Consider the following 13576-nt stretch of genomic DNA (forward strand, 5'->3'; position numbering starts at 1 on the left):
CCACCACACAGGAAGCACAAGTCAGAAGAGGCCTGGGTAAAGGCTTCTACATACTCGGACGTACTTCAGTCCGCGAACCCAACACGGACTCGAAGCAGACGTCCGCACAAAGATGCATTTTTAAGGCTACGTACGCACGCATACTCAGTGTCGCACATTTAACTATCCGGTGGAAACAGTGTTCACATCAAACTGGTTTTTATGTGACATCGATCTAATAAAGTTGAGAATAGCGGTTACACGATTTAATATTGTTTTAAAGTTGATATCCACATGATTAAATTGGACAGACTTGTCGTGATGAGGCAAAAATGCTTCACAGCAACAGGCTTTATTAACAATATTCAAGTAAACATTGACATGGTAGATTACGCAGAATTAAAAGAACAAAAAACAGAACATCATCCCAGACTTCTTCATCAGCAGCGGAGCAGAGAGGTGATCTGTTAAATCTGAGTCTTTTTTGATTTTTTTCATACAACGGTAGGTACTGATGATCGGGTATATGCTCGTTTTGGATTGCTGCACAAATTATTACACTGATCACAATTGTGCTTCGGATATAATTGAACTTATTATGAACGGATCTATTATTCCAATATTCAACTGTTGTTTTTTGGTGTTAAGAAAAGGTGTAAAACATGATGTGCCGATTTAAATAAAAGCAACTTTCTGCAAGGTGGCAGTAGACTCAAACAGCAGCAGCCCAAAAAGCTATAATAGAGGAGGATAATAGAGGACTACATTGGCTCTTATTGTGCCGTCCTACATTTCTTGTGCCCAACCCAGAATTGTGCAGGGTGGTATAACTATCCTGGAGTAAGAGGAAGCATACACAGCATGATGACAGCCTTTCAAACAATGCAAAGAACCACTTCAATTTCAGGTAGGCAAAGCCTCTTAAAATATGTAATAAATAATAGTAACACTTTATTTGAAGGGGGGTGAATAAGACCGTCATGACACTGTCATAAACATGAATGCTTATTCATGTTCATGACATGTTATGTCATGTTTATGACAGTGTCATGAATATTTATGACTGTTGTCAAAGTGTCATCAGTAATGATTTATTAACCAATAAATCATTACTGATATAAATTTGTTATAAAAGTATTACTGATTGCAAAATTAGGTAACTTTATGTTATTAAAGGTAAAGTTTAAACAGTAATGATTTATTGGTTAATGTCAAGTTGTCATAAAGACATTTTGAATAATGTCAACTTTGTATTAAAAGTGTCATAATTTACCAAATGATGCTTTATGACAACAATCATAATTATTCATGTTCATGACAGGAGTTATGTCATATTTATGACAGTGTCATGTCAGTCTTATTCAGCCCCCTTCAAATAAAGTGTTACCACTTTATTTGATAAAATAATTACTGATATTAATTATATTACTGACAAAATAATTACCTTTTATCAGTAATAAAATACATTGTCAAAGATATTGTTCCACTACAAATTAATAACTATTTTCTTAAATTATCTTAATATTAAAGTATCATTCACAACCAAAATAATGGCAAGACTAATAGATCATATATCATGTGCTACTTTAAAAAGGTATTTCTAATCAATTACATGCAGTATTCTGTGAGAATAAAGACTGGCTCCAAGCAGACAGAAAGTGAAATTTCCACCAGATTTGTTTTGATTGAACACAGCATTGATACATAACTTGATATTGTTGCATAGGTTAACATTCTAATTTTTAGAATTTTCTGAGGAAAGAAATTGGCAAGTTCATTGCTAGTCTCAACTATTGAGAGAATTAGATATGATTAAATATATTGCCATAAAATCTATGTTAAATTTGAAATATTTCCTATGGTACTTATGGAACAACAGATTGTCTAAGCTGTGACTATCACTTTTATACCTACCATTTGATTGGAGGTATTGAAGTGTCCCAGTCTGCTCTGGCATTGTTGGATAAGGCCAACAATTGTACTATCTTTAAGAAAAGTGAACAAACAACAATATTCAGTGAATCTGTCTCTTCTTCAATGTTTTTACTAACAAGAAATTATTTGAAAGACACCAACTCTTTATCGCATTTTGCCCCAAAATGGGGCAGCCATGTTTTCCCATTCTAGCAAAAAGCAGAAGCAGGTTTTAAGAAGTGGAGTCACAAGGAAGAAAACTAGAGACTTGGTTCATCAGACAACGGGAACCAAATACCATTGAGAAAGAGGTCACCAAACATGGAATTGTGTTAACTTTTTGAATGAGCTGTTTAATGTGCTGTTTTGTTTTATAATGTATGGGGAAACATCATACAAATATATTGTTGTAAAAATATGTGAGATTTTATCTTTCAACTAATTAGGACAAAATGGAAGAGCAAAATTACAAGTACCACAAAAAAGAAAGATTAACAGATAGATCCTTTGTTTCATTTTTTTAACATAAACTTGCATATAGTTTCAGTTTAAAAAGATCAAACATCAGATTACTAGTTTTTATTTTCTTTCTGTGTGAATTAAGATACATGACAAATAGTTGGATAAATTATTGGCATACAAAACACTGCAGTTCGCCTACAAAAATGTACAACTATCCAAGGAAAGAATTCTTTTCTTGCCCTTCCATGTTTCAAAGATTGTTTTAGATGACATACTGATTGATCATTGTAAACTTTATTAAACAAAGTTAACCATGTGTTTAAGCAAAGTCTACAGATTAGAAAATCTAAGGATCTCAAATAAATTTAAACAAGCCCACTGACCATCAGCCAGAAGAGATTTCACATTTATAAAAATTGTGCAAATTTCAAGTTCACATTGAGATAAGAGATGAAAAAATACAAATTGATTTTTTAGAAACTATTTCACACCTCAGTTATTTTGAGGTTGTTGAATCTTGCTGCACTTAGCGTTGTTTTCTTTTCCTCTTGTGTGTAAAGTCCAAAACAATCTGAGCATCCCAAAACAATGTAAAACTTTCTTTGTGTCTAAACAGAACCTGATTTATTTTTCACAGATTTGAACCAGAATCCTAACCTGAAGTTTTGAGAGTTACCACACACCTGGGAATGGCAAACATGAACGAGTACATGCTGTTGAGTGAAGATGATGCTTCTTCTAGTAAGTACAATCCACTGAATTGTGAGAATGTATGCTATTTTAAGGTTATATTTGGGATACGGGGCTTATAATGTGTTTTCAGTTCCAGTAAGTGTCCGCCAGATATGTTCCTGAAGCACAATCCTTCAGGAGGGTGCATTTTCCAGCAGATGTGCAGGTGCCAGACAGATTTCTAAAAATATGACAGTTACCCTAACATTTATTTATAGAGGATTTGATATTTACACAGGATTTGATATACGTTTTTAAACTGAAACACATTTGGCTAGATCTTAAATCAGCAAAACCCTATTTTACAAAATATATAATCACCCAAAAGTAACGTAAACCCTGCTCATAAAGGAAAGTAAAGAATGAACAAATTGGATATGGTTATGCCAAACAATTGTAGCTCAAAGATTAAACGTTTCAAAGATTAAATCAACATTTAAAGCAATGACGTCCTGCACTTGTCTCTACAGTAAAAGTATCTGCAGTAATAATACAATTACCTATTTTAAAGGCAGACATTTATTTTTTGGGATGTAGCAACTGGAAACCAAAGTCACAGGACTGCAGAGTGGAGGAGAAACCATAGAAAGTGAGAAGTGGGTTCTTTATTGCATGACAATAGTCACCTGACTTATCAGGGCCTTGGGTTGTTTTGGGGGGTTTCGCCATCTGTATTTTGTCTTGTTTTGCAAAGCAAAATAAAGTTTTGGTTTCTGTTCTGCTATTCTCTCAGTTCAGCATTTCTTGTGTTTTACAGTCTATTTGTTTGCTCCTCCTATCCCGAATGCCATGTCTCTTTCCCTCAGCCAGTCTGCCTGGCTTCCTCTCTCACCTGCACCTCGTTACCCATCAGCCACCTGTTCTTTGCCAGTAATCGAGATCCTCTGTTCATAAGCTCCACTCTATCATTATCTGCTGGATTCTCACGTTACTCCCTCATTTTCTCTCTGTGCCTCCAGATCTGAATGCTTTGCTTTGCTGGGTTGTCAGTTGTTGAGAAATGATTTCTTCTGGAAGGTGTGAACTCTGTTGAGGTTTCAAATTTAACCAAGAAGGTTATTTGAGGGTACAGTACACTCAAATAACCAATAGCTGCTAAACTTGGTTGAGGCTGTTGTGACACTGTTAGAAATATTAGATGGGACGGTTGGGATGTAATTACCCTAATCTAATAATGATCCAACTACATATAGTTCCTTTCAATCACTACAGTTTTCAGTATATTTGAAAAATATCCTGACTAAAAGAAGCATTTTAACCACAGTAACATATTTTACCGATCAACACCTTTAAGTTGTTATAGGTTGTAGAAGAACAAATATACTAAGAGGAACAAGTAATTTTGGAGCTCAGACATAAGCCTTTCCAGCTACGCTACTGATTACCTAAGAAAATCTTGATCACTACAGGACAAAATTTCCAAACAAAAAATTACATTTATTGCAAAAATACAGAAGCTACTCCTACACAAATATGTGATCAAATGTCTTTAGTGCAAAACATTTCCTGCTTAAAATGGGGATGGAAATATTTGTGTATTACAGAAACACAGCAATTGATGTTATGCTGGTTGTCATTGTTTGCTTTATTAGTTGTTCACTCAAAGGTAAAACAAAATTAATTGCTCTTTTGTTTCATTTTGCAGCTACAAGTCTAAATATTGTGTTGATTGGAACCTCAGAGGCAAAGGCAAAAGTGGGCAACTTGATCACAAGAATAAAATCTTTTAATTCTCAAATGTTTCTACCAGCAAAGTCCTGTGTAGAGGATCATGCAAAATGGAAAGATACGTTGCTGAAGGTAGTCAAAACCCCAGATTTTTTTGATCTACCTTTCTCGTCAGTAACCAAAAAAATCTCAAAATGTTTGGGTCTTTGCATAGCTGGACCAACTGCAATTTTACTGATAGTGGCACCTTCTGATTTCACAGAAGAGAAAAGACAGACACTGAAATCAGTCCTAAAGTTGTTCGGTGAAGATGCAATAAACCACGCAATGGTGATCTTAACCCAAACAGAAAATGCAATAGAAAACGTATCAGTGGAGAACATCATCAGAAACTGCAACCAAAGACATCACTGTATACCACTCAATAAAAAAGTTGATCGAAACAGCCTTCCAAACAATATCTTTCAAGAGCTGATGGAAAAAATAGAGAACATGCTGAATGATGGTTCGACACAAGACATGAGAAATGCAGTAGCACAGGAAGAATGTATGAGTGTCTTCTCAAACAGATTTAATAAAACCACGTCAGTAAATAAATGGTCTGATGATGAGAATAGAAACATAACATCCCAAAACAAAGACAAAAAAACACTGCAACATGATGGCAGTAAGATTTCCAACCTGGACAGTGTGACGATGAAGAAAGAGAACATTCTGAAAACAACATTAAAAGACTGTAACAAAGAGGATACGAAAAAAGATGGAGAGAGAGCAAGGAAGATTGAAGTAGAATCTGAGCTAAAGACAAATAAAGATCAGGAGAAAAAACATGCTGAAGAAAAAATGAAACTAAAAGAGCAATATGAAAAAAAGTTAGCAGACCAAAAATTAGACCACTTGAGGGAAAAAATGGCTCTGCTGTCTGACCACAACAACAGAATGAAGAATCTAATGCAAAAACAGGATGAAAAAACAACATATCTAACCTACAAACATCAGCTAGAACTGACACACCAGAAGCTAAACCTAGAAGTTACCATACTGGATCTGACAAAGAAGCACAACAAACAAATAGCAAATGTTGTTGAAGAGTGTCAGGAGAAAATAACGATTCAAAAAGAAGACCACATGAAAGAGACTATCAATCTGAAGCAAGAATATGAGAACAAATTACAAACTTTACAACAAGAGAGCGACAGGACAATGTCAATGATAAAAGCAGAACACGACATAAAGACAGCAACTCTAAATCTGGAATGTCAAAAAATACAGGCGCTCATGAAGCAAATCGAGGATGTACTAAAGAAACTGATGCAGGATCGAGAAAACAGCAGAAATCAGTTTGATTTTTGGGGTATTGTGACTCAGCTTGTCCAATTAGTTTTTGGCCACCTGAATCCATTTAATAACTTAGGTGAGGACAATGTAAAACATCTAAAAGAGAAACTTGAAGAAAATTTCAGAAATGAGAAAAAGGAGTATGAAGAAAAAATTCAGAGTATAAAAGAAAATGCCACCAAAGAAAAGATAGAAATTAAACATTATTATGAGAAGAAAATATCAATTATGAAGGAGAAATATGAAAAACAAATTTCTTCCTTGAAGCATGACCATAATAAGAAAGTAAGAGCTCAAAAACAGCAACATGAAAAAAAAATATGGGATCAAAAGCAGAAACATGAAACCAAAATTAAAGATCTAAATCAGCAGAATGAGGAGAGAATAAAACTACTGAAGCAAGACAATAAGAATGAAATTAAGGATCTGAAAATAAACCACAGCCAGGAAAAAGCTGATCTGAAGCAGGAACATGATGAAAATATAAGAAACCTGAAAGAGGATCATGAGCACCATGTTTCAGATATGAAGCAGGAACATGAGCAAATAATATCAGCACAGAAGCATGAAAATGATGAGAAAATTAAAGATTTGATGCAAAAGTGTGACGACAAAATAGCTGCAATGAAGCAAGACAATGAAGAACGAGTCAAAGATGTGAAGCAGAAGCACGTAGAGGACCTACATAGTCTGCAACTGGACCATAATGAGAAAATGAGAAATCTGAAAGAGGAAAATGAGGAACATGTTTCAGAGCTGAAACAGGAACATGATGAGAAAATGAGAAATCTGAAAGAGGAAAATGAGGAACATGTTTCAGAGCTGAAACAGGAACATGATGAGAAAATGAGAAATCTCAAACAGGAAAATGAGGAACATGTTTCAGAGCTGAAACAGGAACATGATGAGAAAATGAGAAATCTGAAAGAGGAAAATGAGGAACATGTTTCAGTCCTGAAACAGGAACATGATGAGAAAATGAGAAATCTGAAACAGGAAAATGAGGAACATGTTTCAGTCCTGAAACAGGAACATGATGAGAAAATGAGAAATCTGAAAGAGGAAAATGAGGAACATGTTTCAGAGCTGAAACAGGAACATGATGAGAAAATGAGAAATCTGAAAGAGGAAAATGAGGAACATGTTTCAGTCCTGAAACAGGAACATGATGAGAAAATGAGAAATCTGAAACAGGAAAATGAGGAACATGTTTCAGAGCTGAAACAGGAACATGATGAGAAAATGAGAAATCTGAAAGAGGAAAATGAGGAACATGTTTCAGTCCTGAAACAGGAACATGATGAGAAAATGAGAAATCTGAAACAGGAAAATGAGGAACATGTTTCAGTCCTGAAACAGGAACATGATGAGAAAATGAGAAATCTGAAAGAGGAAAATGAGGAACATGTTTCAGTCCTGAAACAGGAACATGATGAGAAAATGAGAAATCTGAAACAGGAAAATGAGGAACATGTTTCAGTCCTGAAACAGGAACATGATGATAAAATGAGAAATCTGAAAGAGGAAAATGAGGAACATGTTTCAGAGCTGAAACAGGAACATGATGAGAAAATGAGAAATCTGAAAGAGGAAAATGAGGAACATGTTTCAGAGCTGAAACAGGAACATGATGAGAAAATGAGAAATCTGAAAGAGGAAAATGAGGAACATGTTTCAGAGCTGAAACAGGAACATGATGAGAAAATGAGAAATCTGAAAGAGGAAAATGAGGAACATGTTTCAGAGCTGAAACAGGAACATGATGAGAAAATGAGAAATCTGAAAGAGGAAAATGAGGAACATGTTTCAGTCCTGAAACAGGAACATGATGAGAAAATGAGAAATCTGAAACAGGAAAATGAGGAACATGTTTCAGTCCTGAAACAGGAACATGATGAGAAAATGAGAAATCTGAAAGAGGAAAATGAGGAACATGTTTCAGTCCTGAAACAGGAACATGATGAGAAAATGAGAATCTAAACAGGAAAATGAGGAACATGTTTCAGTCCTGAAACAGGAACATGATGAGAAAATGAGAATCTGAAGAGGAAAATGAGGGAACATGTTTCAGTCCTGAAACAGGAAATGATGAGAAATGAGAAATCTCAACAGGAAAATGAGGAACATGTTTCAGTCCTGAAACAGGAACATGATGAGAAAATTAGAAAATCTGAAAGAGGAAAATGAGGAACATGTTTCAGTCCTGAAACAGGAACATGATGATAAAATGAGAAATCTGAAACAGGAAAATGAGGAACATGTTTCAGAGCTGAAACAGGAACATGATGATAAAATGAGAAATCTGAAAGAGGAAAATGAGGAACATGTTTCAGAGCTGAAACAGGAACATGATGAGAAAATGAGAAATCTGAAAGAGGAAAATGAGGAACATGTTTCAGAGCTGAAACAGGAACATGATGAGAAAATGAGAAATCTGAAACAGGAAAATGAGGAACATGTTTCAGTCCTGAAACAGGAACATGATGAGAAAATGAGAAATCTGAAAGAGGAAAATGAGGAACATGTTTCAGTCCTGAAACAGGAACATGATGAGAAAATGAGAAATCTCAAACAGGAAAATGAGGAACATGTTTCAGTCCTGAACAGGAACATGATGGAGAAAATGAGAATCTGAAGAGGAAAATGAGGAACATGTTTCAGTCCTGAAACAGGAACATGATGAGAAAATGAGAAAATCTCAAACAGGAAAATGAGGAACATGTTTCAGTCCTGAAACAGGAACATGATGAGAAAATGAGAATCTGAAAGAGGAAATGAGAACATGTTTCAGTCCTGAAACAGGAACATGATGAGAAATGAGAATCTCAAACAGGAAAATGAGGAACATGTTTCAGTCCTGAAACAGGAACATGATGAGAAAATTAGAAATCTGAAAGAGGAAAATGAGGAACATGTTTCAGTCCTGAAACAGGAACTGATGAGAAATGAGAAATCTGAAAGAGGAAAATGAGGAACATGTTTCAGAGCTGAAACAGGAACATGATGAGAAAATGAGAAATCTGAAACAGGAAAATGAGGAACATGTTTCAGAGCTGAAACAGGAACATGATGAGAAAATGAGAAATCTGAAAGAGGAAAATGAGGAACATGTTTCAGTCCTGAAACAGGAACATGATGAGAAAATGAGAAATATGAAACAGGAAAATGAGGAACATGTTTCAGTCCTGAAACAGGAACATGATGATAAAATTAAAGATTTGATACAACAGTGTGACGACACAGATAATGTATTTTATCATACTTTTATTTTGGTCTTGTTGATATTGGTTTTAGTATTTCAGTAGTTATTGCCTAATCTCATAAAGCGATCTATGAGCTGTATCTAAGAGAATTTACTGGTGACATCAGGAACTTGTGAGTCCATCTTCTATATTTTTTTTTACTGATGAATAACCTGGTGCCCTGACAATAATAAATCATTTATAGTGAAAAAAGAATGCATTTAAAATTTTGTATTTCATTTGAGGTTAGACATTATAAGTGCAACATTGCATATGTATATATAAACAATGCAAGTACCTAGTGAAATATATCACTGAATATCCTTTTCTAAGACACGGGAAAAATGTATTGTGACATTTGAATTGAATATTTTCAGTTTTGTCATCAAATAAAAACTCACAAATCGCCTAAAAGGTCTTAATGATTCTTTTTTTAAATGGTAATTTTTTTGTTTGGTCCTAAGAAACTAAGAAACACAAAAGTGGCCTTGAATTGCATTCAGTGCACCAATTACAAGTGGTAGTGATTAACACTTTTACTATAAACTCACACAGGCTGGTCAAAGGTACTCAATGGGCTGAATGTTGCCAGCTGGGCTGTAACATCTCCAGGTCTACCCTGATCTGACACTGCAAGATCTATACAAAATATTTACTTGAAATTTGTTAACTAAATCATTTTTATGCCTCAAAAATAAAGTGGTCTTCTTTTTTTAAACAATTTATGGACAGAGCAAATTCTCCCCACCAATGTAAAAGAGAAAATTTTAATTTCTGCCTTTTGAACATTTGATGCAAGACAGGCAACATGCAAAATCATCACAAAAATGCTAAAGCAGTTGGTTAACGGAGAGCTTTCATGTTGTCTCAAGAACGGTGAGTTAATAAAGCATTGAAGAAACCCCCACTGTTTTTAATTAATTTATCTCTTAATTTATTTTGGAAACTCAATAGAAAAGACATGACAGAAAAAACAATATCTGACACTTTGACATCAACACATTTTGACAAACCAAAGACTAAAATTGATCTAAATTAGCCCATATCTTCCAAACGCTTTTTACTGCATCATCATGATGTTCAAACGACTTTGAACTTTAGAACCAAATGTGCTACTAGCATGCAGAACTTGAACTATATTAGCCTTGCATGTGTCATTTATCCCCATTTTGCTAACCATCTTAAGATAAAATTTAAGGTTAGCCTAAACTTCTTTCAAAATGATTCCTGAAAAACTTGCTACAATTATTTTTTCTAACCAGAAATAAACAGTCCATTTTGACAACAAAACAACCAAAGTTACTTTTATGAAAAATGCCAACTTTGCATCGGAGAACATCAGAGGTTCTTACCTGTACTGGACCACCATCATGTTCTGCTCCCCACAGTGTCTCGCACAGCGGATGTACCTCATCCAACTGGATTTACTGGGATCGTTTCCATCTATAAAGTGCTGCAACGTTCCCTCTGCGTCATAGATCTAGAACACACAGAAACAATGGTGTATGTAACTGGCATTTAAATTAGTTTATATTTAGTTTAAAACAGTTTTACTAGCTGAAATTGTACAGGGTTTTTTTTTTTCAAGAATGGGTTTCCACCTTGACCTACTGTTGGTCCAAATTGGGCCCCACAAGTACCAGACTGGAGCCTAGACCTATAGATGGGACCCGTTCCTGCTGTGTTAGTCAGGTTAGCAGGTCTGGTATTACTGACCAGAGTCACCAAGAAGAGGCACAAAAACATTAAAACAGTCAAACCAAATAAAACGATAAAAACTCTAAAATTCCTCTAAAACATGATCATTTGACATTTTCAGTCACGTTTATGAATGAATAAATGAATAAATGTATTTCTATGTGTTCTGTTGGCCAGTATTTTTCTGAATGTTGTTTTTATTTGGCTTTGTCAGGACGGCTTCTTTAAGCTCAGAATATAATTTAATCTGCAGACCTGGACGCTCTGAGCAGCACAGAATTGATGTCGACTTTAGGTGGAAAACATGATGATGAAACTCGTACATCAACAGAAAGCCGAGGATTCACAGCTAATAGTGATCATAAGCAGTTAAAGCGTTTCGATCTCACCCAGCCTCTGTGTGTGTGTGTGTGTGTTCATTATTAATCCATCCCTCCATCCATCCGTGGTGATGCAGTGTGACTGTATTGAGGAGGCGTCGAGTGTGTTTATAAGGTGATGACCTGAGCCAATAGCCGGCCTCTGTTCTGTCCATACAGCCTGCAAACAATCAATGCAGTAAATGACTGTGGGAATCAAAGGAAACAGCCTCATTCATTATTCTCAGTATGTCGCACTGCAACGTCTGTCACTGTCAGTCTGTCTGCAGACTCTCAGGTTTTATCTCAGTGGTTATCTGATCTGTTAGAAACCCAACAGATTCATCACTGAACATGAGGAGTCGACCTCAGGAACATGAAGTAAACCAGGGGGGAGTCAGCTCTGATGAACTGAGCTGCCCAGTCAAACTGTCCTGTGCTGCAGCTACATTCATCAATCAGGTGATGCAATTCATTACACCTGTTACCCATCCACAGATAACATCCTGTAACAAGTCGGTCTTAATCATGAGTTAAAGTTATTTTTTAAATCAACCTTGATGGTGGCTGAAGGTTTATTGTGTCCACGCTTTAATTGGTTGTAAAGTTTACGATGTGCATCCATTCCTAAATGTTTTTCTCACATAAATGAGCTCTGATCGAGGCAGATGGAGAGACGGCTCCTCCTGCTCGTCCGTCAGTGGTCTCATGTCTATTTGGTGAAGATTCATCACTTTAAGGCTGCATTCCCACCAGCCACTTTAATCCAACGTGAGCCCATTTGTCCAGAAGGTCCGGTTCGTTTGGGCAGGTGTGAATGTGTAATCAAACTCTGATGTGGACCAAAGAAGCAAATTCAGCCACTTCAACTCTGTTTGGTTGAAGTGGACTGTGGTGCAGTTTAAATGCACGTGAACGCCAAACAGACAGTAGATTGGTCCAAAAGCAGGAAGTGGACTAACGCGCAGGGCATTCTGGGTAAACACAACCAAAACAAACGTGTTAGTTCAGCGCTAGCAGCAGAAATGACTTGTGGTCTTTCACTAAAGACAAAAAAGGGAAATCCTCCAACCGCTAAAATCTGATTTGTGTTTACATTTGGCGAAGGAAGCTGCACTCAGCGTCGTCTTCAGAGGTTTTTGTGTTGTTTCCTTCAGTGGTGCTTGTTGCAGCGCCCCCACAGGTGAGGAGGGGAACAGGTTTTTCAGCTGGTTTGGTTGGTCTGACAGTGCAGTGTGAAAGCAAAACGCAGCAGCTGAAAATGTAACAATTTGGTCCCCAATCTAACCAAATTGACCATAAGGTGAGTAAACAGCCTAAGTAAAATGAAGATGAACTCTGGGATGATGCTGTGGCTGTTTGGACTTATAAATATTCTGGCATCCAAAGCAAAATTCACCAGCATGAAGTCCCTGCTGCTGCTTACATCTGTGTTACTAGTGATTTAAATGGGGATGTTATGAATAAAACTCAAATTAAGGAAAAAGGAGGAGGAAGATTAAGAACAAGAATCTCTAATGTCTGATCCCATCCTGACCACTTCAGTCAGTCAAAGCCTCACCAAAACAACACCAGAGTATTTGGGTCCATTTTAAATAAACTGAATGCCTGTTCACCTAAATCACAGACATTTAAAACTCTGATGACTCTCAGTGTTTAGGTCAGTTTGTGTTTGAACCCTGTATTTTCCAAGGCAGTGAGAGCGATCAGAAGGCTTTTTATCGCCTGAGAAACTTCCTGCTGCCTGTGCAGTGATGCTTCTGAAGCTAACAGCTGGTTTCTAGCTCCATGCTGTTCTGTCAGGTTTTTTTGGCCGCCTGTGTTTATCGAATCCATCGCTGAGAAATTCCATCTGAAAGACAAACGACCAAAGATCTCATATTGTTTAGTTCAACGGCTACAAAATGTTGCAAACGCTGCCAGGCTCACAGCTCCAGCTGTCATTTTTCTGTTGTTGTTGTTAAAACTCCATAAATTATTCTAGTTCAGCTTCGGCTTGTGTTGAACAGATGCAGCACAAAGCTTTATTTTCACACACATCAGCTGCTGGAGAGTCCATCGTTTTCTCACAACCTGATTATCTCAGCATCTTCTCCCTCGTCTGATCAATTATCAGAACAGGTAAAGGAAATACTCTGTTCCATCTTTTACCATTTATCTATCCAAACAGTCTGATGTCTCTTT

At 36.3% G+C, this 13576-nt stretch overlaps 2 protein-coding genes across 4 annotated transcripts in view; one reads left to right on the top strand and one right to left on the bottom strand.

Annotated features, from left to right (window-relative positions):
* Positions 1 to 13576, bottom strand: part of prdm6 (PR domain containing 6) — a 91096-nt gene that overhangs the window by 48400 nt on the left and 29120 nt on the right. For all 3 annotated transcript variants that reach the window (XM_008419500.3, XM_008419501.3, XM_081610997.1), the window contains one exon: positions 10688 to 10815. In XM_008419500.3, coding sequence (XP_008417722.1) covers positions 10688 to 10815 — 128 coding nt within the window. The remainder of the gene's footprint in view (positions 1 to 10687; positions 10816 to 13576) is intronic.
* LOC145552950 (uncharacterized) lies at positions 835 to 9859 on the top strand. Its single transcript, XM_081611133.1, has 4 exons — positions 835 to 886; positions 2993 to 3096; positions 4733 to 7830; positions 9800 to 9859. The coding sequence occupies exons 2-4, from the start codon at positions 3045 to 3047 to the stop codon at positions 9857 to 9859; spliced, it is 3210 nt and encodes a 1069-aa protein (XP_081467259.1). The 5' UTR covers positions 835 to 886; positions 2993 to 3044.

Source organism: Poecilia reticulata, chromosome 9 (assembly GCF_904066995.2).
Source record: "Poecilia reticulata chromosome 9, P_reticulata-male-v2, whole genome shotgun sequence".
NCBI lineage: Eukaryota > Metazoa > Chordata > Actinopteri > Cyprinodontiformes > Poeciliidae > Poecilia > Poecilia reticulata.

Coding starts and splice junctions, on each gene's coding strand:
- LOC145552950 (XM_081611133.1), top strand. CDS start 3,045: ATGGCAAACATGAACGAGTACATGCTGTTGAGTGAAGATGATGCTTCT. Junction 3,097..4,732: donor TGAAGATGATGCTTCTTCTA/GTAAGTACAATC, acceptor TTCATTTTGCAG/CTACAAGTCTAAATATTGTG. Junction 7,831..9,799: donor AAGAGGAAAATGAGGAACAT/GTTTCAGAGCTG, acceptor TTTGGTCCTAAG/AAACTAAGAAACACAAAAGT.